Below are 26,405 nucleotides of genomic sequence, written 5' to 3'. Positions count from 1 at the left end.
AGCAGGATCCCAAGATCAGGAGGATCTACTGACCCTCCTGAAACTGGAGGTGCGGTGGACCAACAAGTCCTGCCTTGTAGTCATTCCCGGCATCACAGTTACTGACTCTTCTTTCCTGTGGTCCGGTCCAGTTAGGGGAAGGGAGGCTACAAAGGTGAAGAGGGCACAGCTCCCAGACTGTTAAGTGAGATACGACTTCTATATAAATCACCCTATGAACTGTCCCCCCCGCTCAGCCTTTGGAGAAAATAAGTTCCAGTTCCAGCCCTCAGCTCAACCACAAAGCAGGACTGAGCCGCCAGGGCCCACATCAGGCCTCGTGAGAACCTGGGGCCTCAGCCTGCCGTTCAGCCTTGAGGGGTGGTCTGGGCCAAGATGGACTTTCCAATTCCAGAAGAGGCCCTGAAGGGCCAAGGAGAGGGGAGGGGCTGCCCTGCATTCCGATCCCGCTCCTTTCTGGGACCCCTCATGGAGGGGAGGAGGGGAGGGCAGTGAGGCTGGGCAGCTGGCCAGGTGCTCCAAGGCACAATCTGGTTCTCATGTTCTCAAACATGGTGTCTGGAGAATGTGATGAAAGTCCCCTGGCTTTGTGGCTTTTTGCCATAACGAAGGGCCATCCCTGCCAAGCAATAACTTTTTCACCTTGTCTCCTGCAGGGAAGCCAATGAAGAGCGTGCTGGTGGTGGCCCTGCTCGTCATCTTCCAGGTAGGTGTCCCACCAAGAAAAGCTCCGTTCCCTTTCCCATACGCCCCTCCCCAAGCCTGGTCCTTCCGAAGCCCAAGCCCTGGGTTCTGGTGGAGACGCTGGGCATTTGCCAGAAAGAAATAGACCCAGACACAAATCTGTCATTCGTTAAGCTGATAGCCACCCCTCCTCTCCATCTGCTGAGTGACCCTAGAAAGCCACGGATGTTCTCCGACATTCCTTTACTCCATTTCCATTAAAACACGGGAGAAAGCAAGTTACCCCACCTTCCCCACCCCGCTTCCAATATCCCCATCCGGGAGGCAGAAAGGTGGACTCCTGAGTGCTTGGAGAGAGTTCTTTGCTTTGCAAAAAGGTTCCTGGGTTTTGCACGTATGTGTCCACACCCACACATGTAAATCTTCATATATGGACTGAGAAAAGAACCCGTGGCCTGGTGGCTGGTAGCTATCCTATCGCCCCAAACCTGTCTCCCTCCTCCACCCTCCAGCCAAAGGCTCCCCTCGAAGCCCCAGTTCCCTTCTGTGAAATAGAGACTGGCCTGAGCCTCGCTATGGGGGAGGATGGAAGCACATCCTTTAGAGGGGCCCAGAGCGCTGTAGGAGCAAAGATCCCCAGTTTACAAGTTTCGGCGTCTCAACCCCAGCTGTGGAGACAGAAAATCTGCCCCAATCGAGTACCAGAGTTAGAAGAAACTAACTCGTGAAGTCGACTCTCCCCCGTTTGCTGGGGTTGGGAGCTCTCTTGGAGGGGGAAGGGGGGCTGAGGTAGGAGCTGGAGAGGCAGCACTTCAGAATTTGGCTCTTACCCAGGTCTGGAGGCCAAAGGGGCAGCTTTCCAGGAGCTCTGGCCAGAGGCAGGCCCCAAGTTGGGCACTGTTCCCGAAACCCCATCCCAGAGGCCCCCTGGAGCTTGGGCTGTAGCCCACAGCTTGGCACCCTTCCCCAGCGCCACTCCCTCCCCTCTCTCTCCCCTGTTTCCAGGACTCCAGAGGGGCTGGAAGGTTGGGGAGGGGATAAGGGACAGCTGGGCTCATCCTTCTCTTTACTTGAGGGGATGGGTTCGGCTCAGATGGGGCAGGATGTGGTGGGGCTTGGGGCTGCAGAGACACGTCAAGCCTGGTGGCCCCTGGTACACGGGGCGGATACTAAGCAGGGAAAGAGAAGGCAGAACGGGGTGGTGGGAAACACAGGTCACAGAGGCTGGGTATACTGCCCTCCAAGGCCCAGAGCCTCCTTATGTCCAGGAACCCTGGACCTGAGGCCTTGGACATTATCCTGGGCGGCCAAGGGCAGCCAGCTTCTTCCAGGCCTCCCAGGCTGCAGTCATGCCCGGAAAAGAGAAAAGTGGTTGCCACTGACTTTTCTTCTCGAGATAGCAATGCCCAAAAAAGCTCCTGGGCGTGATTTGGTCCTTGCCCTGTTGCCAAGCAGAATAGCGATGAATCCAGAATTTGGAAGTGAGAAAGAGACAGGATACAGGGAAGTCAGGAGACTGGGTTCCCCTGCTGGCTGAGCAACCTTGAACAAGCCACATCGCTTCTCCAAGAGCCCCCCTTTCCTCATCTCTACACTCCCTCCAGTTCCCCAATTGCACGAAAATCCATTATGTCGAGCTGCCCAGGGCCCCATTCCCAGAGGAGGGACCAGGAGCTTCCTGAGGCAGTCTTCCAGCCCAGCTCCCAGCCCCGCACAGCTTAGCCAGCCCGAGTGCCCTCCTTCATTGATAAAATCACAGCAGACTGCCTGAACCTTCACCCTGCCCCGCAGATAGGCTAAAAAAAGCCCTGAGCAGCTGAGCCCTGCTGACTGGGATCTGCCAGAAGATACAGCAGGAAGAAAGAGGAGAGAGGTGCGGGGAGAGGGTTCGAGGATGGAGGGAGGGTGGAGACGGGGGCCGTGCTTCCTTCCTGGGCCCGAGAGGACTCAGTCACAGCTGAGGCTGTGGCCCCGCCCTCCACTTGGCCCTGCATCACCTGAGCTTCTGCCTCATGCTGGGTGCTGTGCCCCGGGCCGCAGGGATCCATCCGTCTTCAAGTCACTGACCACCCCTGATCACGGCAGCTTGCCCCAAACCAGGGCTTTCTGGCCTCTTAATAGAGCTTTGCCTTCCTCTCTTCTCACTCTGGGCCCTCCTCAACCTTAGCCCAGGTGGATTTTCCCTCAAAAACTGGGGTATTCGTGTAGGCCCCCTCCCCTGGAAAGTTCTTTCTACCAGGTTCCAAAGGAGGCTCAAAAAGAAAGACACACGATCCCACTTTCCTGGAGTTTCCAATGGGCAAAATAAAACCTCCATGGAGACGAAATGATGCCAGAATCGAGTCAGGACCCTCACAACCACCATGTGGAGGAGATAGTATTCGTCTCCATTTCACAGATGAGAAAACTGAGTCTTAGGGAGAATGAAGTGTATTTAACAAGCCCAAGGCTCGTGTGGCCCCAAAGCCCAGACTATTTCTAGTCCACCGTTAACACCCGTTAAGGTCAAGTCTCTCCAAAGTGTTGGCAAAATCAGACACTTGCTCCTTAGTAGAAAGGCAGAATCCCAGGCTCCACCCCGGCCCACTAAATCATCTGAACAAGATCCCCGAGTTCATGTGCATGTTAACATATGAGAAGCACTGATTTCAAATGAAAGAAACACCTGGAAAGTTTAGAAAAACAGATTCCTGGGCCCCAGCCCCTGAGATTCTGGTTCAGTGGGTCTCACATGGGGTCTGAGAATTTGCAGGTGATGCTAACTGCACCTTGAAACCACTGCTCTGGCCAATCCCACAGCAGTGAGATTGAGACCCAGTCAGCTAAGCTGGAGCGTGTTCCTTCCCCACAGGTGTGCCTGTGCCAGGATGAGGTCACGGACGATTACGTCGGAGACAACACCACAGTGGACTACACACTGTACGAGTCCGTGTGCTTCAAGAAGGACGTGCGGAACTTTAAAGCCTGGTTCCTCCCGGTCATGTACTCCATCATTTGCTTCATGGGCCTGCTGGGCAACGGGCTGGTCATGCTGACCTACATCTATTTCAAGAGGCTCAAGACCATGACCGATACCTACCTGCTCAACCTGGCCGTGGCGGACATCCTCTTCCTCCTGACCCTTCCCTTCTGGGCGTACAGTGCGGCCAAGTCCTGGGTCTTCGGGGTCCACGTCTGCAAGCTCATCTTTGGCATCTACAAGATTAGCTTCTTCAGCGGCATGCTCCTGCTTCTCTGCATCAGCATCGACCGCTACGTCGCCATCGTCCAGGCCGTCTCGGCCCACCGCCACCGTGCCCGCGTCCTTCTCATCAGCAAGCTCTCCTGCGTGGGCATCTGGCTGTTGGCCGTGGTGCTCTCCAGCCCAGAGCTGCTGTACAGCGGCATTCAGAGGAGCAGCACGGAGCAAGCGCTGCGGTGCTCCCTCATCACCGAGCGCGTGGAGGCCCTGATCACCATCCGGGTGGCCCAGATGGTGGTAGGCTTTCTGATCCCCCTGGTGGCCATGAGCTTCTGCTACCTCCTCATCATCCGCACCCTGCTCCAGGCGCGCAACTTCGAGCGCAACAAGGCCATCAAGGTGATCATTGCCGTGGTCGTGGTCTTCGTAGCCTTCCAGCTGCCCTACAACGGGGTGGTCCTGGCCCAGACGGTGGCCAACTTCAACATCACCGGCGGCACCAGCTGCGAGCTCAGCAAGCAGCTCAACATCGCCTACGACGTCACCTACAGCCTGGCCTGCATCCGCTGCTGCGTCAACCCTTTCTTGTACGCCTTCATCGGCGTCAAGTTCCGCAGCGACCTCTTCAAGCTCTTCAAGGACCTAGGCTGCCTCAGCCAGGAGCGGCTCCGGCAGTGGTCCGCCTGCCGGCACGCCCGGCGGTCCTCCATGAGCGTGGAGGCTGAGACCACCACCACCTTCTCCCCGTAGGAGGCTCCTCTGCTGGGACTAGAGGGACCTCTCCCGGGGCCCCTCAGACTGGGGGCAGATGACCAAACAGCTGCTGAGGGGAAGGCCATTCTGGTCATCCAGTTTTATCTCGTGGTGAAAACCCAAGCCACAGAAGACAGATGGAACCCCACCCTAGCTAGCTACCTCAGCAAAGGCTGCAAAGAGACGTGGTTGATAAGCTATCCCAGATCCTGCAACACTCCAAAACCAAGGCCGTCGTCCCCCAAACCCCAGACGAGAGGTGACAGTCAAGAAGCGGTTCACATCTCCTGGAGTGAAAGGGCAGAGGCATCAGCGAGATCTAGGGTGGTGGAAGGGGCCTGGCCATTGTTCCCATCAATCTTCTAGAAAGAAGTCCTCCCTGAGACTCAGGGTGAGGGCTTCCATAAAGCAAGGCTTTGTCCCCAAGACCAGAGACAGTGGGGCAACTTCTCACCTGTGCAGGGGAAGGGGGATGCCAGTGGGTCAAACTAACGCTCTGAATCCCTCCCTCCATCTCTCTTTTCTCCTGTCATCTGAGCCAGGAAGAAACGGCAGCCTCCATGGCCCCTCACCAGCCACCTTTCCTCAGACTCTCCACGCTGAAGGGGTGTGGTGTTTCCCACAGGCCAGGCCTGGCCACAGCCGTTTTCCCAGCCAGGGCGCTGGGGCAGGGATGACGCGTGGCTGGCCCTTCTCAGGTCTCAGCTCTGCTAGGAAGCGGGCAGAAGGCATGGAGAAAGTTTAGGGGCCACGGGTGGGGACGACGCTGGCTGCCGCCAGCCAGTGAGCTCCTTCTTTGTTCTTTGCCACGGGGACAAAAATCTCTCCTCCTGTTCTGCTTTCAATTCATGAAGAGAGCACATTTTACTCATACAAATAAAAGTTTTCCCTTGAGGAAACAATAGCTTGAAAAGAAAGGGGAAAAAATTCTTGGTAAATGGCAAACGAGTGTGTTCTTGTTTTGCAAACCCCACGCCCCACCTGACCACCCCCATCCCTTTCCTCCCCCAGGCTTCATTGTTCAGAGATGCTCAGAGCCACGAGGTCTGCTGAGCTATGCTCTGAGCCCTTCCAATGACACAGGCCCACGAGGCTGAACAAGGCAGGAGGGGCAGAAGGGCAGGGTGTCCAGCTTGCAAACACCCTTCTGGAGCTCACGGGACGGGACCCAAGCCTGTGAGGTCAGCAGTGACCCAGAGACACGGTCTGAGCTGAGCTTTAGAAAGAACCAAGTTGTCTCTGAACCTCTACGGCTGGGAACTCTCCCTGACCCTTAGCAGCATTTATGCACTGTCCTGTTCATCTGTCCCAACTCAGTTTGGAACTGGAGCCCCTGACCCTTGGTCAGTCCCCCTGGGCTCCCAAAACTGGTGTTTAGAGGGAAGGCCTCTCCCTGACACCCATCTACCACGGCATCCTGGATCCAGGGGGGCTTGGGATGGGATCTGTATGATAGGCACTCTTTGTTGGATACTTAAGAACCAGGTCGGCCCTTGACCCTCCCTGGCCACTACTGCAGCAATGACCTTCTGTGGTGTGGACACCCATCCTGGAGGGGCATGGATGGAGGAACAGCCACTGTCCCCACCACAGGCCCAGGATCCACGTCACTGGGTGCCCTGACGCCTGCCCAGTCCCCGACTTGTCCAAGCCAGAGAGGTTAGTCCAACCTGTGATGTAAGAGGAGGTTTCTGAAGGGCCCAGCACTGCAGTAACTCAGGGTCTGCGGGTGGGAGGGAGCTGAGACACTCATGAAAAGGTGATTGCATCCATTTTCTGAAGTGAAAAGCGCCTCACTGGAAATGGAGCCCGCCTGAAAATGAAGCCCATTCTCTCATCTCATAAGCACGTTACCCTCCTCCACAGGATGCACTGGGCTCAAGCAGGGAACCAGCGCCCTGAGAAGGATGAGGCTGGCACGTGGGGCAACGGCACCTGCAGCCACTTTAATATTAATAGGATCCGCTGCTCATGGGCTGTGCACGAGCCGTGGGGCGCGAGGGGGGACCCCAGCATGCCCGGGCCCCTGAGGGGAACGTGCCCGGTGTGTGTGGGTATGGGGGCCGCTGGTATGCACAACCTAATGAGCTTACGGAGGGGAAGGCGATCCTTCTCCGTTCCTGAAGGGAGGAATGTAACAGAGCAGCCATGAACAGGACGCCAGGCCAACCGCACAAACATGCCACCTCGGCTTCAAATACCTTTTTTTGTAATAACTGGACACCTCCAAGTATTTACAAAACCCCCAGCAATGTTCATTCCCCAAAGTGCTGTATCTCAGAAGCTCTGACCTTGCCTCACTGCTGGCCTGGTCCCTGCTCCCTTGCCCAATGCTGTCATGTGCCTACCCTGAGCTTGGGGGCGCCCTGGGAAGAAGGAAGAGACTCACTGGGGAGCCCCCAGGGCCTCTCTCTCTCATCTGCCTCATACAACTGGCCCACCTTCCCGGGTTCATGGCCCCACGGCCCCTCCGAATTTCCCCTTCTTTCTGTCACCAGCCCCTCGTCCCCTCTTCCTCCCCAGGCTATAACCTCAGGCTGCCCTTGTAGCCAAAAGGCCCACATCTGCCCTTGTAGCCAAAAGGCCCACATCTCTCGAATCATGGACTAGTGGAGCTGCAAGGAACCTCAAAGATCAGCTGGTCCAACCCCCACTCATTCTCTAGTTGGGGAAACTGAGGTCCAGGGGGAGGAGCTGACTTGTCTAAAGAGACATTGCAACACGGGGATAATGGATAAACTTGCTTTGGGGGCCTAAGGATCTGGCAAGAATGCAGGAGGTGGGCGGGGGAGAGCAGAGGCTCTGGAGCCCGGCCGACTTGGAATCTCATCTCTGCTGCTTCCCAGCTGTGTGACCTTCAGCTGTTGCTCAACTGCTCTGAGTCTCAGATTTCTCAACTGCAAAACGGAGATGATCTGGAAAACATTTAGCACAATGCCTGGAATGTTGAGTGCAGTGCGAGAAGCACAGATTCTGCAGGCAGATTGCCTGGTTTGAATCTCAGCTGCACTACCTGGGCTGGTTACTTAGTCTCTCTGTGCCTCGGTTTCCTAATCTGTATAATGGCAATGATCATAATACCTACCTCCTAGGATTGCCGTGAGGGATAAATGAATTCCTATATGCAAAATGCTTAGAAATCCTTACCAAAGTGTTGTTGGTAATCATTAAGATGTTTAACAAAAGGGAGCCTTAAAAAAGTTGCTAACCACAAGGAAACCAAATTCATTTCCATCCCCATACAATTTTTTTTTATTGGAGTATAATTGCTTTACAATGTTGTGTTAGTTTCTGCTGTACAATGAAGTGAATCAGCTACTATATGTATACCTATATCCCCTCCGTTTGGACCTCCCTCCCACCTCCCCCCCACCAATCCCACTCATCTAGGTCATCACAGAGCACTGAGCTGAGCTTCCTGTGTTTTAAGCTGGAGGGCAACTTTTAAATTAGTCTCTGCTTCTCTCCCATTGTACAGGTGAGTCAACTGAGGCTCGGAGAGGGAAATGACTTGCCTGAGGTCTCCCACGAGCTCTAGGCAATGCTAAAACATGAACCCTGGTTCCCGAGCTTCCATCCAGACCTCTTGTCCCAGCCCTCCCACACTCACTTGCACACATCCACCCTGGCACACACGAGCCTCATCCCAGACCATCCAGCTCTTCTCTGGCAGGCACTGTCCCTCTTGTCCTCGTTCTCCTTAAAGAGAACCTTCCCTCCCCACCTTCAGTAGTTCCCGTCCTTGACATTGGGCCAGGGAGAATGACATGCAAAAGAAATATGGTAGCAGGTCCAAAGGAAATCAGGCAACTGATCTTTTTTAAGAAAGGATCCTCTCTGGGAGTTAGGTTCTCAGTTGCATTTCTGTGTTGAGGGTGAACAGTTGGAGGGAGAAAAACTGGCCTCTGGGGGTGGGGGTTAAGGCCTATGAGATGGGGAGGGAGCAACTCTGAGTGGTGAGCAAAAGGCAGGGGAAGGATGGGAGGGGTGGGTCCTAAGGATGACGCAGCTGGGGGCCAGACTTGCAGAGTATTTTCAGTGTGTAGAAAGATGTCCCCACCTACACACACACACACACACACACACACACACACACACAACGCGCCCACATTTCCCCGGGGTCTCCCAATCTCAGGTGGGGAGGAAGGGGCTATATTAGTCTTAGAGACAGGGGGGCCCACGGCCTTCTTTGCCAGGAGGGGGGTAGAAATGGCCCAGTTTCCATGGTCTAAGTCTGTAGAAAAACCTCGGGGAGAAAAGGAGGGGGGATCACTCCCTTAACTCAAAAGAGCAACACTGTCGGCCCTCCTAGCCCCCATCCCATGGGAGAGGCACTGCAGGAAGTAGAAACCTCATCTCACTCACACACACACACACACACACACACACACACACACACCCCAACCCCACACCATCACCACCACCCTGTCATTTGTCATTTGTCTTGTCTCAGGCCCAAAAGAGACACAGACAAGGATTCCGCTGCAGAGAAGAGTCAGAGACCTCGCTCACCAGCCAGAGCAGCTTTAGACTAAGAAGGAATCAAACTGGTCTCATCCAGACTCAGACACGAGGGGACGTGAGTTCCCCCTCGGGCTCTTCTGTGTGCGCACGAGCATCTGTGCGTGTGTCTCAATTCAGCCTTCTCGGCGGCTGTCCGTTCTCTCCTTCCCACATTCACTTTGAAGGTGGATAAAACCTTATTTGTGTCTATTGTTCATCAACCCCAGGGAATTCACTTGCTCGGCTGTTCTATGCGTCACCGTCACCACACCGTGTGGCCTCTGGGTTCACATCTTGTCCCAGAGTCCTCCCGAGCCTGGCTCAGAACTTGCTTAGGACAGAAAAGCTGATCATTGTTCTAAGTAAATATCTGACATTGTGAAGTTCAACAGATGCCGCAGATGAAATGCCCCCACACTCTTTCCCAATGTTTACAAAGAGGCCCGGGAACGCGCGCACATTTATCTTGTATGGTTTATGCAAACCTCACTCAGTGCCGAGCGGGAACACGATCACATGCAAAGGCTGAAGGGTGCGTTCTTCTTCCCCGGCTGGGGGTGTTCGGGGGGTGTGGTCAAAGGCCTGTGGTCAAGCCCGGCACCAAGAGTCACCCACAGTGGCACCACCACTGCCTCCTGCCCATCCTCGCTGACAGCTGACTCCCCAGGCACCGCCCCTCTTTCCACCTGCTCTGCTCACCTCCGTTTCAGGGATGCTCACCTGCCCATGCAGTGCTGCTGGCAACCTCTGGACTCGGGATTCCAGGGAAACGGGAGCAGGGAGAAGGACGGGGCCTGGGCAGTTCACAGACGCATCCCTCTGCCTGCACCTCCCAGAGCAAGACCCACCTGGAATCCTCCAATCCCGTCAAGGGCAGAACTCGGATAGTTGTCCAAGAGCTACACCTGCTCCGCCCCCAGCCTCCTTCTTAGTCACCCCACCTCCACCCAGGTCCCCTTACCCCCGAACCTGGGGAGGCCATGGACCACTTTGGAGCTTGTGACTCTGGGAGACTCAGACAGAGCTGGGTGACAGTGGGTGTGGGAGAGGACGGTCATGCAAGGGATTGCAGGAAACACGGAGCCTCGGGGTGGAAGAGACCTCGAGGAAGGGGAGGGGGGCCTAACATAGGAGGGGAGACGGGCTCACATGTACTGTGTGCCTATGATGTGCCAGGACTGTGCTAGGTATACCGCCTCCTGCTGAATCCTTATGACAGCAGGTGAGGAAACTGAGGCTTAGAGAACTTGTGTCACTTACCTGAGTTAACGCAGCTAGCAAGAATAGCTACAACCTTATTAGGATTTTATCATATGCTACACACTGTACTAACCATCACATCTTATCCCATTTAATCCTCACCACAACCCTACTCGAGTCCCATTTTACAGAAGAGGAAACTGAGGCTCAGAGAGGTTAAGTAACTTTGTCAATGTCACACAGCTACCATGTGATAAAACTACTAAGTGAATTCAACCAGTTCTAGCTGGCCTTCCAAGCCCGCACTCTTGCCACTCCACTCCACTGACCAACTAAATAGCTCTTTATTCGTCACCAAATATATACAGAGCCCCTACTTTGTGCCAGTCATTGTGCTGAGTACCTTCAACACAGTGGATGCAGAGCACTGACCCAGGGAGAGGGAGAATCAAATGACAAAGACACAGCCCGCTCTGCCCAAAGGGATGTAATCCCACAGCTGGGCAGCAGCCAGGTCTTTGCTGCCTCCTGTGAGTTTTGTCTCCTCCGGGCCCTGCTTTCCCCACAGACTTCCTCCACAGGCTAATCCTGCAGGGCTGTATGCTTGGGAGGCTCACTGGGCGACACTGGCAGGTCATCTCCCCTCTCTGGGCGTCCATCTCCTTAGCTGTGAGATGAGGGAGCCGGACCAAATGGGTGGGGTCAGCCAGCAGGGCTCTGGGCACGCTGATGCCTGGAAGAGGTGCAGAGTGGATGGGTGAGGGGGCTGAGGAAGCTGCCCCACCCCCTGCTGTGGTTTCTGGTGGGGCCACCTTGGCAGCATGTGGAGGGAAGTGCTTGTCACCCATCCAACAAAGACAGTAAAACAAAAGGCTCCCGGGGCACTGTGGGAGCAGGCGGCCAAAGTGCCAAAAAATAAAACACACACCTTTCCCTTGATAGACCCAAGCTGAGGAGGGGCCTGGCCTGGGGGCTGCAAGGAAAGAGCTCAGATTTCATGCCCAGCCCACACCCCACAACCCCTAACACCCGCCACCCCACACCCCCCCCCCCCGGCCTCCCGCCCGGCGCACGCGCACACACACACACAAACAGCACACTCACTCACATACACGACCAGCTTCATGGGTCTGAGACCCGTGCAACCACACAGGGCATGCACTCAGGAGGACCCACACCTGGTTTAATGCTCAGCTGTCTCTGTCTTGAAATTCTTAATAATTTTTGAACAAGAGGCCCAGCATTTTCATTTCGGGCTGGGCCCTGCAAGCTCTGTACCTGGTCCTTCGGGTAGGCATTCATAAGTACGTGCATTCACCAAATGTTTAGCAAGGACACCAACATTTATATCGGAGAGTACATACACTGCACGCGTGCACACAGAAGTACGAATACATGCACACACACCCCCACGCCCAGCAACAGCCCCCTCATCCCTCACGCACACTCACCGTAGTGCCCACACATGACCCAGAGGGCCACGGACACTCACAAGTGACGCTCAGACACCTGCAGCCCCGTTGGCACAGTTTGATGGACTTTAACATTGGGGGCAACAGAGCAAAGCACTAGGAAAGGGGCCCCGGGGGGGAAAGAGATTTATTTCCTCTGCGCCCCAACCTTCCCAACAGCTGCAGCTGGCTGCTCCCGTCAGCCTGGGACCAAAAGAAAGGAAGAGCTTGGAAAGTGGAGGGATCGAGGGGAGGAGGCAGGGCCTGGGGGGAGAGCGAGAGAGAACAGCAGGGCAGGAGCCGAGTCTCCCGGCAAGTGAGCCCGAGCGGTGGTCCCATAAGAGTTTAGAAGATCTTGGACCCAAAGAAGTAAGAACAATGACCTTGACCTTCCCGAAAGTACAGCGCCCCTCACCCCACCGCAGAAGAGAGGCAGTCCTAAGATCCCCACCTCTGCTTCTTACCAGCCACGGGGCCTTGGGCAAGGCACTTAACTTCCCAGCCTCAGCCCCCTCCTCATGTCCTCACTGCAGGGTTGTCAGGTAGGCACGGATACTACGGCCTTGCCTCCTGGATTCTCCCCAGCGCTGGACATCTGGTCTCCTCGTCAGGACTTGCAATCTCATCCTGGGTTCAGAAACTCCAGACCCATCTGTCCCTTCCCAGCCAGATACAAACGTTAGAGGTGGACCTAGTCCAGCATCCTCTCGGGTACCGTCAGCATCCCTAGGTTCCTTTTGAGCCCACTGCCCCTCCCCCACCCCGAGCCAAGAGGACCCCCAAGACCTGGAACTGTTTTCTTCCTCTTCTACTTTCCACCCCCAAACCTAACCTTCCCTACTTAAAACTGTTCCAGGCTCTACCCCTTCCCCGAGAGCCCAATAATCTATTAGGTGGCACCAGACACCAAGGAGTTAATCGGGAAATGAATCAGTTCTAAGGGGAGTCTACCATGCCATTGTGCCCCGTCCCCATTGCAGTCACCCACGTGGAGAGAAGAATAGCCACCCAAGTGGCTGCCATAAGAGCCTTGAGGGCTTCCCTGGTGGCGCAGTGGTTGAGAGTCCGCCTGCCGATGCAGGGGACACGGGTTCGTGCCCCGGTCCGGGAAGATCCCACATGCCGCGGAGCGGCTGGGCCCGTGAGCCATGGCCGCTGAGCCTGCGCGTCCGGAGCCTGTGCTCCGCAACAGGAGAGGCCACGACAGGGAGAGGCCCGCATACCGCCAAAAAAAAAGAACCTTGATTTCACTGGAATTCTTACAAGGCCGTAGGTCGCTCAGACTGCATCCCCCCCACACCCCCACCCCCCGCCAACATACTCCCTCGATTTAGTGAGAAGGAAACGGAGGCACTGAAGAGTAAAAGGATGTGGGCAAGTAGCACAGTTGGGGTCTGTGGTCTTTCTGATCTGCAGCCCCGAGGAGACCAGGCACAGAGCGGTCCCTTCCCCGCCACCCAGCCTCTCCAGCGCACAGCAAGCTCCTACGCCCCAGGCCAGCCAGGGCGGGGGTCTGGTCATCAGAGGCCCCTTGACAGGGAGGAGGGAGCAAAGCCAAGCCTCTGGCATCCTATTCCCATACCAGCTTCACCATTTACCTTCCGTGTAACCTCAACAGTACCCTCTCCTCCCCAGCCTCAGTTTCCCCATCTGAAAACGGGCGCAATGTGGTCCTAACAACTTTCCTAAAGCTGTTGGGAGAATTCCATTCAGTGAGATCGTGGATGGAGAAGCTCTCTGTGACCGCAAAGTGACAGGAAAAAAAAAAAACCTCTTTTTTGTATTGGCTCGCTTAATGATTCTAACTGGGAAATTAACACACAACAAGGGCCTCATCTTGGTGGTGACCAGACATGAAAGCCTCCAGCCTAGACATCGGTCTTTGGGGATGGTAAAGATAGACACTCTTCCCACAGCAATCAATCACTGGAATAATCCCCTCTCAAGGCGTGGGTGCCAGCTTTGACCTCTTAAGGGTAATTTTTTCCCCCGAGATGTAGGAGTTAGCTCCCCTGACACGTGAGAACAGAAGTCACTTCCTTTGGCTGCAGGGGGAGGGGAGCCGCACTGCTGCACCTATGTGCCCCAATGGCGTGTGGTCTCCGACAAGTCCCCGCTGTGCCCCTTTTCGACCACAGTTCCTTCCAGGAAAGGAGGTTTCAACTACCAAACTTCGCAGGTACATACCAACTCCTGATTGGCTGGCCTAGCCCAGTGCCTGACACAGAATAAGTCAAAACCGTTTGTGGAGTCAATGTAAGAATAGCGAATTTGGGGTCTTCCCACACCTTTGACTCATACGTTTTCTATCTACCCAAAAGCCCCTGCATTGCAGAGATATGCCTGGGGCCAACGGGTCCGCTATGGGAAAAGTGCTGGTCAAGGGCAAAGGTAAGGGCGCGCTTTCAGACTTGCTGTCCTGGGAGAGTCCCGGGCAGTAAATAGACGACCTTGACCTCCAACGTCCACCCCCGCCCCCCAGAGCAGTCCAGCTCTGACGCGGGCTTCTTTGCAAATAGATGCCGTTTCCATGGGAACTGAAACCCCTGGGGGGTTTTTTCCCTCTAAGACACTCTGTGATTTCCAGCTTGGTCTGTGTAACGTCAGGATCGGAACCTCGTGGCGAGCTGCTCCTCCGAATGTGTATCGCGAGCAGAGCAGATGAGTTGACCCGGAGAGGCCACGACAAGGCTCCCGCCTCCACCACACAAGAAGGGCCTTCAGTGGCCTTGGTCCCCAGCCCCCCGCTCACCTCCCCAAGAGGCTCACAGAGCAGGCAAAGCCAGAGATGAGTCCTTGAAGCTTCCCGAGGGAGGCCTGGCCGTGGCGGGGGGAGCGCTGACGGGGGCTCATTTCCAGTAAAAAGTGGGAGGGAAGCAAAAGGGCTCAGTCTGGCAGCCTGGGCCCCAGCAATGGGTAACAGATGATTTCTGGCTGCAGGGGGAGGGGAGGCTGTGCTCTCAGCGGCTGGATCATCAGCTTCTATTGTCTGAGCCTCTGAGGAAACGGCACAGAAGCAAAAGCAGAGCGGAGAGGGGGACTTGGGGCGCTGGGAGGGTGGCAGTGATCGGTGGACGAAGGAGCGGTGAACTTAAAGGGCAGGATGAGAAGAGGGTGAAGGGGCTGCCCTTCCCGGAAGATCCTCTGCTCTCTGTCCCTTATCCCATTCAGGCTCAGGGCCTGGGGAGGCAGGTCCTTCCCCAGTCGAGCCCTGAGAACACAGCCTTGGCCGCAGCGTGTGGGAGACCCAGAGCCGAAGGACCCAGCTGAGCCCGCTCGGACTCCCCTGGCGGCCGTGGCCCTGTCTCCTTACATCTGCAAGGGCAACAGGGAAAGTTCTCTCTTCGGGCCCCCCGGGGTAGAAGGGCCCAGGCCCTCGCGGGCCCCAGGAGGGGAGTGTGAGCCGGGGCTGGAGTCTAGATGCCTTTGAACTAGGCTCTTGACCTCACTTCACTCAGAGCAGCCTCGTCAGCAAATGGGGCATAACTCTCACTCACTCTCCTTCCAAGGCTGTGTTGTGGGCGAGGTGAGGAAACCGGTGTGAAAGTGCTCGGGGCCTGGAGCCCTTGTTGTTGTTGTTATTATTACCTGTGACGAGAGTTCCACCCCACCCGGTTTAACCCCAGGCTCCACACTGCCCACCCCTTCCTGCGGAGCCCCCAGCCACAAGCCAGGGCGCTCAGGCCCTGTTCCCCAATTACGCAACAGGGTCCAACAGGGAGGCTTCAGACCCGGCCAGCAGGCGCGGGAGAGGAATGCTGGAAGGGAAACACGATGCAGCTGGCGATGTCCTGTCCTCAGACTGGCAGCTGCTTTCGGGGGACCCCGTGGCTGGGGAGCCTGACCCCAGCCTTCACCCTCCTGCCCTCAGCCATCAGCGCTTGCTGAGGCCATGCCAGCTCAGGTCACCTCCCCACTGCACCGAGCGGTTAGCAACAGCAAACCACTGACCTGATTTTCTGCAAAAGGGAAAAGATAATAGGGCACTTCCACGTGGGCGGCACACACACACACACACACAACACACACAAACACACACAATGGAAACTTTCTCTGTCTCCTTGACAGGAACCCAGCCCTGAGAGAGAGAGGGAGAGGCTGAGGCATCTGTGCCGGGAGCTTCCTGGGGTACAAAGCTAGGTGTTTACCTGCGGTAGGAGGCCTGAGTTTCCGGAGCCCTCCTGCCAGGGGACAGCGCCTCTAAAGCGATCTGAGTCTCTGTGAGACATCTGCTTTCCCACAAGGGTGATAAGCTCCCACAGGGTAGGGCCGTGGGCCAGGCCGCTGCAGACCCCCCAGCTCTGGCACTGAGCTGGGCACCCACAGAGGGATTCATAAGAACTTCAACCCCCCTCCCCAAAGGACCAGAGAGGTCCTGGGTGGAAATGTTTGCTAAATCAACAAATGTCTCTCATTCCTGCACTTTCTCTAAACCCCGGGGTCCCACGGGCCTCAAAAATACCTTGGGGCCAGATTCTGCCATCTGTAAGGGCTGAGATCTCCTCACAGTAAGTTCTCGCGGATGGGTAACTGTCTTCTTATCAATCACGCACAAAGGCAGCCACCTTCCTCTGGGCCTGGGACAGCACCCAGGGGAGCAGCTGAGGGGATGAACTCCGCACTGGCCACCCACCAACACGTGGTGTTAGAGATGCGCAGCAGCAGAGCAGAAGGGACACCGGAGGGCACAGGCCAGCTCCCTGGGGACATGCCCGAGGCCTGGAGAGTCCTTAGCCCCCGCTCCCAGTTACCCACCCTCACCACTCAAGCTGCCGGTCCTGATCCAGCAGCGCCAGCAGCGCCAGCAGCAGCCGGGCGCTTATAAGACATGCAGAGGCTCAGGCCCCAGACCTTCAGACTCAGGACCTGCCTTTTGACAAGATCCCTAGCTGATTCCTCAGCTCAGGCCTCGGCCTCCCAGGAGCTACGTTCTGCTGCAGGGCCGTGGCCGAGAGAGGCTGCAGCCAGCCCACCTGAGGCACCGCTGCTTTCCTCTCCCAGCCAAGACAGTCAGATGAGGTTGGCGCGGTTACAATCTCAGAGGGTCCTAGCTGCCCATGTGGAAGGTGAGCAGGATACAACAGCCCCCTCCTGGGCGTGGAGGAGCTGCAGGCCCTCTCCTGCCTCTCACCCCACCTCCTTCCACCTTCTAGACTTTGCCCTTCTTAAATCAAAGGGCAGTGGTGGGCAGGGGGCCACATACAAGGTCTCATCTGGTCTGACCTAAACTCTTAAGGCCTTCTGGCTCACCCACTCTCTAGCAGCTGATGGTCACACAGTTTCCAGTTCTGCCTGCCCCTGCCCCTTGGCTTGTGTCCCTTGGTTAGCCCTATTCCAGACCCCAGATTAGAGCCCAGACTTGGGCCTCCGCTCCCCGCAGGCAATCAGCACTCCCGCTGAGCCCTAGCTGGCTTCAGGGAGGAGAGCTGTGCTGGTGAGAAGGCAGTTAGGCTGAACCAGAAAGCCATTAACAGCTATCAACACCCCTAGGGTGTGAATATCATTGATTCATTTATTGCTATAACATCCTAGTGCAAATTAACTGCTGGCCCTTTTTCAACTGGCTGGCAGAGAGTGGGATGGGACATCTGGACTGTCAAGTTTTGACAGAGGAAGCTGGCCTCAGGAAGGAGAAAGTACAGGTCCAGCTCGTTTCCACCCCTCCCACCCTACTCCAGCTGGCCCCATGGCTTGTCTCAGCCCCACTCCATCCTAGGGCGATGGTGCAGGAAGAGTCTCCACCCCAGAGGTCTGCACCTGTGGGTGAAATTACCAGTTTCCTGTTTTCTCCAGTCTCCTGGCCTGGGATTCTGAGGGTTCTGTGGAAAGGGGGGTTGCCTCCATCTACCTATGGGTCACCCGTCTCAGAGCTCTGATTTTAAGGCGGCCATCATATTCCCCATGAAGGAGGGAGGAAGGGAGAAGGGAAGGAAGGGAGGAAAGGAGGGAGGGAGGAGGAAGTTATATTAAAGGGGCTCAATATGTGTCAGTCATATGCTAACTGTGTAACCATCAGGTCATTCAGTTCATTAGGTCAACTCACAACACCGCAAGTTGGTACTGTTATTATTCCCACTTTACAGTCAATGAAACTGAGACCAGAAGAGGTTAATAATGTGCCCAAGGTCACCCAGCTAATAAGCGGCTGAGCCAGAATTAGAACCAAGATCTGTCCATCTCTCCCACCAGCTGCCAGGTCCAGAGAGGCGAGGCCGTGAGTCTGTCTGCTCTTCCTCTGAGACCAGAGGAAGGAGGTGGGGGCTCTAACGCCTCCTCCTCGTGGACTCTGGACGAACACTGGCAAAATGAGGCTTCATCCTGAAGGCTCCCTCCTACCATCTCTCCTCCCGGAGAAAGTTAACAAAGGGAAAGGGAGATGGCAAGCCAGACTGTGTAGCACGGTCTGGTGACCTGGATTCCTGGCCCTTTTCTAGACCCAGTGGCTATGCCAGCATCGGCCTGGGGCCCAAGGATGCCTGAGCCCCTTGCATTCTCATTCTCGGCCTGTCACTCCCTCTAGGATGGTCACTCCCCGGGGCGCACGTGCCTCTGGCGCTCCCTCGGGCCTGATGTGACACTGGCCAGCATGGCACAGACCCCGGGTCAGGTGGAGGAGCCAGCTGGGCCTGGGAAGGGGCCAGGGCTCCCCGCAACCAGGGAGGGCACAGGACGAGAAGGAACAGGGGCGGCCTCTCCAGACTGAGCTGTCAGCACCACCGAATAGCTGATCCTCTCCCCCTCCCCTGACCTGTGCCGATCCCAATATTTAAGAAACTAATATTTACGGAATGTGTGGTTATCACAGTTTACCATGAGTGGTAGGTGCTGTTATTCCACATCACTTCGAGGAAACTGAGGCCCAGAGAGGTTTACCCACGCACTCAAAGTCCCGCAGTGGGGTTGTGGGGCGTTTACTGAAGCTAAGGGGCAAGCCCAGGCCTCTCTGCTCCCCCCTCCCTCTGGCCTGATACCAGGACCACAGTCCTTGAAAAGTGAGCCTGACTTGATTCCAGAGATCAGAAGCAGAGTCTCCGTGCTCCCAAGTCCTCCGGACCCTTGACTGTGGTCAGTGTCACCCTGAAGGCTCTCATCGCAGGGTGAGGGCAGCTGGGAAGTTGTGTCCCACATAAAAAGCTGGCTGCCAGCTACCTTATTATCCTTCCTCTGCTCAAAAACCTCTCAAGGCTGCCCATCGCCTGCTCACTGATGCACACTTCCCATACAAGCCCTCCTCCATCCATTGACCCCCCCCCCAATCATCTACCCAGTCTCAGCGCCCCCGCGGCTTCCTACCACTCCTCTTGTTTCAACTAAACTGGACAGTTCTGTGTTCCCCCGTTGAGACCTGTGTTTCCCTCCCCCTCCACTTTTGCACATGCCCTTTCTTCCCCCTGAAGCCCCCTCCCAGCCATTGTCACCTGTTAGAATCCCATGTCTCCTTTGTGACCCATTACAGATGCCGCTTCCTCCAAGTACCCTTTTCATTTGAACTTGACCCCTTCACAGGGTTTATAGTTCTCTAAAGAACATCTCATTCCCCCAGTGGACTATGAGCTCCTGAGGGCAGAGTCCTGTCTTGTTCCTCCGTGTACCTCTCACGGCGCCGGCTCGGGGCAGGTGCCTAGCAGACCTGGTGGAACGGAATCACCAGAGCATCTCTCTGAGGCAGGTTTTGCACCTAGAGCGCTGGGGTGGCTCAAAAGAGACTCGGCTTTCCTGGGGTGTGGGGTTTTCTTAAGCAAGGTTCTATGATGTCTTACCAGCTCTGTCACCAGGAATCAGGAGGAATCTGGGAACAGTGAGCAAAGCCAAGGAATGTCCCACCCATGGCATCTGGAGCCAGTTCCTTCCTGGAGGGAGAAGAAAGGAGAAAGGGGAGACCCGACCTCCCCCTGCAGGGAGGGTGTGGAGAGCTGGGCTCCAGGTGGGCAGTCCTGCGGGAAAGGAGGCTGCCTGGTGACAATCAGGGGCCCTGGGGGACCCCTTCTCCCCTTCTCTGCTCCTTCCAGCCTCTCCTCTGTGAGCCCCAGACTTTTGTCGTCCACCCCTTTTCTCTCTCCTTCCTCTCCTCCTCCCCCATCTCTCACTCCTTTACCACCATGAGCACCACTCCCCCGGACTCCACTGCAGAAAGACCACGCATGGCTCTGAATTTCTGCCCCTTATCTTGCCATTCCACGCCTTCCTAGTGGGTGCCAATGCTTCTCCACCCCTTCCTGCCGCCAACTCTCCCCCTCCCTGAGCTTCCCCGCTTCTTGACTCTGTTCCTGTGATTCCTTCTGCCCACAATGACCTTCCTGCCCTGCTCTCTCCATCTCACCCTGTACAAGTCCTGCCTCTCTTCCAAGGCACTGCCCGACCCCCCGGTCAGAATACATCCCTCCCTTTCCTAGGCTCCCACCATGCTTTCACGTCCCAGCCAGCACTTACTATACTCTGCCCCGGATAGAAATAGTATTATTACAATAAAAGTAATAAAAGTCTTCGTTTACCAAGTCCTCTTCCCCTTCCATAGTATAGAGTTGACCCTGGGAAGTGGCTCCCCACTGGGGGAATTTCTTTCCCAGCCCCCATGGCACTAAGATGGGGCCATGCGATGAGTTCTCACCAATAGAATGTGAGCAGAAGAGGCACTTAAGAAGCTGGTGTGCCTTCTCCACTCTCTCTTCCCCATCCACTGCTTGGATGCCAATGGCCAAAACGATCCGGGAAGCCACATATTAAAAAGGGCAAAGCTGTCAGCAACCTGGTCTCTGGATGAGCACCACTGCCAATCTGGCATTTCCTAAGACCATTACGAGAACAAGAAACAAATCTCTATCATCTCTAACCCGTTATACATTCTGGGCTATTTGTCATACCAGTTAGCGTATCCTGACCAATACAAGTAGCTGCCAGTTTACTGAGCACTTACAACATGCCGGGAAAAATATTAAGTGCTTTTGCATCCATTATCTCAGTTAATACTCACAGCACTTCTAGGAGGGAGCTACTGTTAAGTCCCCATTTTATAGATGAGAAAACTGAGGCTTAGAAAGGTTAAGGAACTTGGCCAAAGTTCTCCAGTCAATAAGATGTATTGTCGCTGGAACCAGAATGCAGAGCCACCGATGCTGAGTTTGGTACACGTCTGATATCCTGCCCTCGATTACTGTCACTGGGAAGGTCCAAGTGGTGTTATGGTCACACCTTTCCCCCCTGCAGAGACAAGGGTCTGACCCACACCAGATATTTTTTTAATGTGATTGCTTTTTAGCTCCCATCTTCTGAAACTGTTAGGTCCTACAGAGAGTGGAGGGCATGTCACAGTTGTCACTCGGGTCATCCCAGAAGCCCTGCCAGGTGGGTATTTTGCTGATCTGGAAGCAGACTCTGGGAAGCTAAGGGACCTATCCCAGTAGCCCAGTGAAGAAGGAGCGAGGTCTGTTGAGCCCTCACCTCCGTCCTCCATCCCATGCCTCCGCCTGGTCGGGTCCTTTCTGACCGGAGAGGCAGCGGCGGCGTGGGATTGGGGGCTTCCAGCAGGACGGCCGTGAGGGTGGAGAAGCGCATGCGTGCAGTGCGTGCACGCACATGTCCTGCATGTATCAATGTTCCTCTGCTTTCCATCGCTCAGTCTGGTTTTCACTTCTTCAGGGAAGGAGGTGGAGTATGACAGAAGAGTGGCAGGAAAGAGAATTCCTCAGGCTGAGGGAATAAAAGATCAGAAAACATAGTCCATAGGGACTATAGGTGTCATAGCCAACCCACTGGCTTCACCCAGGAGGAAAGGGGCCCAAAGAAACAAACTTGCTCAGTGAGTTGGGGTTAAAACCTGCACTTCTAAAGCCCCCACCAGTGCTCTTTGCACCAACCCCTCTGCCCCAAAGCAGGGAAGAGCCAGAGCACCCACTGTTACATGGCTCAGCTCAGGGGTCGCCTCCTCCAGGCAGCATTCCTTGGCATCTCTACAACTCACCTGCACCTCAGTGGTTTACTCACCCACTAGACTGGGAGAGGGCAGAAACGATTCTGCCTTTGTCACTGGTGCCTTCCCCGACCTCGGGAGACCTGGCACATGGTAGGCACTCGATAAATATCTGTGGAACTCAATGTCCAAATGAGTGCATGGCTAAACCACATGATTATACACAATAATGGCCTCACACCCTCACAGTGCTTTCATTTATCAAGCCATATAGTCTCAGCGGAACCCCATAAGACCCCTATGACAAGAAGAGTAGCATCAAGTATACGCACACATGTGCACGTACACACACACACAAACCAGCACGTGTGGCTCCAACCTGTGTATGTGTGTGAAGTATAGAGACTCACAGACACATCCCCTTCCTAGCCAGCAAGGAGGATGCCATGACATGCCATTTCCTGTTTTATCTACAGAGACAGAGGCCTCCCCGACCCCAACCCCCCCCCCCCCCCACACACACACACACACACAGACCTGGTCCTTCGCAAGTGTAGGGCCAGTTTTCCTTTTTAGCTGGGGGTTAGCAAAAGAAAGCCAGCTGTCCACAAGGGGGCATCCAGAGACCATCGACTCCGTGTACTACTTACTTGGCCTCAGAGAGAAGAGAAGCTCCACAGGAAAAACAGAGGAGCCTGGCTGGGGCCTCGTGCAGGAGCCCAGAAGAGATGGTCAGCCACTGGAGTAACAGGACGGAGAGATGGAAACAGAGGCTCAGTCACTAAATAATAGAAACGCCGATAATGGTTGCTCTTAATACTTATTCAAGGTTTGCCTGATCAATGTTTGCGCTGTCCCACGTGCTGTAATCACTTAACGTGTAATAACTCATTTCATCTGCATCTCACCTCACAAGATGCAATGTTACTATAGTTCCTGTTTTATAGATGATAAAAACAAATGAGTCAGAAAGATTAAGTCACAAGGTCAGAATTTGAACTCAGGACCTGTTGGCCATCACGGACTCTGATAACGACTCACTCTGCTCCCTTGGCCCTGGCGGGACTTCAGACTTCCTACTTCTAACCCAGTACTCCTCACTGGACTCCTGTCTCTGAGCTCTTTCTGGTAGTTTTCGAAGGGCCTGGAAGCTGATTTCATAGGCATGAATAACTTGTTGCCCTGAAGCTACCCCCTCATACGCTCTAAACTGTCGATGTTGAGTTGGCATAGCTCCTTTGAAAGCAATAAAGCAATTCCTAGCAACACTCATAAAGCCGTTCCCCCCGCCTTGGACCCAATCATCTCATTCCTGGGAATTTATTCCAAGGAAATAATTCAAACGGAAGCCAAGTGTTATCTGCATAAATACATGCACTGGAGTCTTTCTTTAAAGGTCAAAAACTGGGAACCAGACTGGGGAAGTGGTTTAGTAAACTGGGACGTCCACACAATGGGCAATCAGGCCTGGAAAACCGCAGCTGTATGACTGTGACGGGAACAGGGAAAAGGCTTTTACTATACAATGCGTCACCATCGTGCTACCCCCGAATGAGCTAATTCAACAAATCATGTTTATCGGAGAGGGAGAGAGAGGGAGAAATCTCTGTTCCTGTTCAAAATAGATTCTTAGCCTCCACTGCCCCCAAAGAAATGGAAGAGAAGCTGAAATACAACACCAACATCAAAATTAAACAATCCTTGGCTTTGGAGTTTCCAAGGCCCCTGCTCCTGACAATCTACAGGATTTGCTGAGAGCAATTTTCATGATTGGTTATTGGTGACTTTCACCTTTCACACTGTACTGTGATGCAATTCTTCACATTAAATTCTGTAAAGATAACTGATGTGGTTTTTGTTTTCTGACTGGACCCTGATGGACACATACACAGTCCATGGACCCTGAAGGATGATATCTCTCCCACATTGATAAGGAAAAAAGAAAACTTCAAAATTAGAGTGCCCACCATGATTTCAAACTACGTGAATATATGTACTAGGATGTTGACAGGTATGGCTGGCCTTTTCCAAATTAAACTAAGTATTTGTTACCTACTGCTGCAACCTATCCTAAAGCTTAAGTGCTGAAGGTCAGGAATCCAGGTGCAGCTTAGCTGAGTCCTCTATTTCAGGGTCCCTCGCAGGTGACAATCAAGGTGTTGTCCGGGGCTGTAGTCATCTCAAGGCTCCACTGGGGAGGGGTCCACTTCCAAACTCATCCACGTGGCTGTTGGCAGGATCCAGTTCCCGGTGGGTTGCTGCACTGAAGGCCTCGATTTCCTTGCAGCCTGTTGGCTGGAAGCCGCCCTCAGTTCCTCGGCACACGGGCCTCTCCATTAAGCAGCACCATCGTGGCGGCCAGCTTCGTCAGAGCAAAGGAGAGAGTCATGGAGAGTGAGTGTGAGCAACATGGAAGGCACCGTCTTCAGTGGCCCCATCTCAAGACTGTCATCCTCTCAATTTTGCAGTATTCTATTCATTAATAACAAATTCCTGGGTCCAGCCCACCCTCAGAAGGAAGGGACCATACAGGACACGTGGTATGCCTACCACATACTTCAACATGTATAGCATTTTCTCAATAACAAAAAAGAGTATTTTCAAACATTCCTTGTCTAAATCTGTCTGTGAACTCCCATTTCTCGCCAGCCACAGTCCCCCTCCCCTGCCTCCATGGAGGGAATAGCCACAGCATCAGACTTAGCAGAAAGCCCCCGCCACCCCCGCACAGTGACCTTGGAGGGAAGGGGGCAGCTGTAGGAGGACAGGGGCAACTAGGCACTTCCAGAAGCCAAAGGAGTCAGAGGAGGGCAGCAACCCAGGGCTCCACCTTCGAAAAAGGCTCAGATGGTCCCTGCCCCCAGCGCATTCTCAGTGCTTTTATTTTTCATTCTCACTACTTTTTTTTTTTTTCCATTCTCATTGCTTTTTTTCTTAACCAGCCCAGCAAGGCTTGGCCAGAAGTGGCCCTCATCTACTCTCTCCAGGCTCAACTCACCTCTTTCTCCCCAGCTCTCAACACTCCAAGCACACCGGCCTCTTCTCTGGTCTCGGGCCAGACTCTCCCCCTCCTCCCTGCCTTTTCCTGTGCTCTTTCCTCTCCAGGCTCCCCATCCTGTCCCCAAACCTCACCTGCTTAACTCCTACTGAACCTTCAGCCTCAGCTGGACATACCTCCTCTCAGAGGCCTCGCCTGAGTCTCCAGACTAGGCCACTTCCCCTCCCTGGAGATTTCTGATTCAGACCAGGGATGGTATTTACCAGCCCCGGGGCAATTTTTTAAATAGCGCACTTTGGGAGACCCTGCCCACCCCTGTCACAGGCTCTCGCTGTGCTCTTCCTCTTCCAGTCTCACTCGGCACACCTGGAACGGGTTAGTTAGTTCCTTAGGGCCAGGTACACATCTGTCTTGCTGGAGCTCAGTGGGGGTGAGTACTGAAGGGAGAGGCAGATTGGAAGGAGGTGAACTTGAACTGCTAGTGTAAAGGGGGCGTGGAGTGAATGAGTACGTTGCTTCTGATACGGGCAGGAGAGGGGCTCAGCCTGGTTCTGAGAGAGGCAGGCACTGCAGGACATCTAAGTTTCGCTAGGAACATCAGGGCGCTAGGGGAGAGGCAGGATCCAGGAGCAGGAGAGATCTTCCAGAGGTCCTGCAGAAAACCAGGATCTTTGAACTCCTTCGGGTACAGTGTGAGTTGCCCACAGACCCACTCTTTGGGATTAAAACCGGGAGCCCGAGATTTAAAGTTGCCCGATTTAGCAAATAAACATGTAAATGCCTATTAAATTTGAATTTCAGATAAGCAACAAATAATTTGTTAGAATAGGTATGTCCCAAACAGGACACGGGCATCTTGTGTTTCATCTGGCAACACTGCCAAGGTATGAATTGAGTCTAAGACACCACGTCTGGGGTCCGTGATTGTTCCAAGGGATTTCTGGAGAATAGAACAAATCCTAGGGCTCTAAACAGGCCAGGCCCCAACCATACGGCTCAGAAAGTGGCAACAATCACTACTATAACAGTTCCACGTTGGAATCAACCTAGATATCCTTCAAGAGGAGTGTATTCGTTTCGTAGGGCTGCTGTAACAAATACCACCGACTGGGTGGTTTAAAATAACAGAAATTCATTGTCTCACAATTCTGGAAGCTAGAAATCCAAAGTCAGGGTGTCAGCAAGGCCAGGCTTCCTCTGAGACTCTGGGTAGAATCCTTCCTTGCCTCTTCCTTGCTTCCAGTGGTGGCCATCAGTCCTTGGTGTTCCTGGGCTTGTGGCTGCATCACGCCAGTCTCTGCCTCTTTCATCACGTGGCATTCTCCCTGTGCCTCTGTCTCTCATCTTCTTGTAAGAACACCAGTCTTGTTGGATGAGGACCTGCCCTCATGAAGTATGATCTCATCTGAACTCATCAGTTGCAAAGATCCTATTTCCACGTCCATGGTTACCAGGAATCAGTGTTTACACATATCTTTTGGGGGGACACAATTCAACCCATAACTGGGGAAATGGATGAATTAGGAATAAATTATGGAAGAATGTCCATTATGGGTCTTTGATTAAAGAAAAAAAAAGCAAGGTGCAAGAAAAAAAACATACATAGCGTGATCCCCTTTTTGATCTTTTTTTTTTTTTTGGGCCACACTGCATGGTTTCCGGGATCTTAGTTCCCTGACCAGGGATCAAACCCATGCCCCCTGCAGTGGAAGCACAGAGTCCTAACCA

The 26,405-nt window shown here is 54.4% G+C and overlaps 1 protein-coding gene across 1 annotated transcript; it reads left to right on the top strand.

The window, feature by feature from the left end:
* Window positions 1–276: 276 nt before the first annotated feature.
* CCR7 (C-C motif chemokine receptor 7) lies at window positions 277–5,467 on the top strand. The gene is made up of 2 exons (XM_067717528.1): window positions 277–706; window positions 3,536–5,467. Exons 1-2 carry the CDS (start codon window positions 665–667, stop codon window positions 4,613–4,615), a joined length of 1,122 nt encoding a protein of 373 aa, XP_067573629.1. The 5' UTR covers window positions 277–664; the 3' UTR covers window positions 4,616–5,467.
* The last annotated feature ends 20,938 nt before the right edge of the window (window positions 5,468–26,405 follow it).

This window comes from Pseudorca crassidens, chromosome 19 (assembly GCF_039906515.1).
Source record: "Pseudorca crassidens isolate mPseCra1 chromosome 19, mPseCra1.hap1, whole genome shotgun sequence".
Taxonomy (NCBI): Eukaryota; Metazoa; Chordata; class Mammalia; order Artiodactyla; family Delphinidae; genus Pseudorca; species Pseudorca crassidens.
The sequence above is the reverse complement of the archived record's forward strand: the minus strand, read 5'-3'. Positions and strand labels throughout refer to the sequence as shown.

Excerpts from the sequence above, each read along its gene's own strand:
- CCR7 (XM_067717528.1), top strand. The coding sequence starts at position 665 with ATGAAGAGCGTGCTGGTGGTGGCCCTGCTCGTCATCTTCCAG. Across the intron at positions 707-3,535 it reads CCCTGCTCGTCATCTTCCAG|GTGTGCCTGTGCCAGGATGA; the intron begins GTAGGTGTCCCA and ends CCTTCCCCACAG.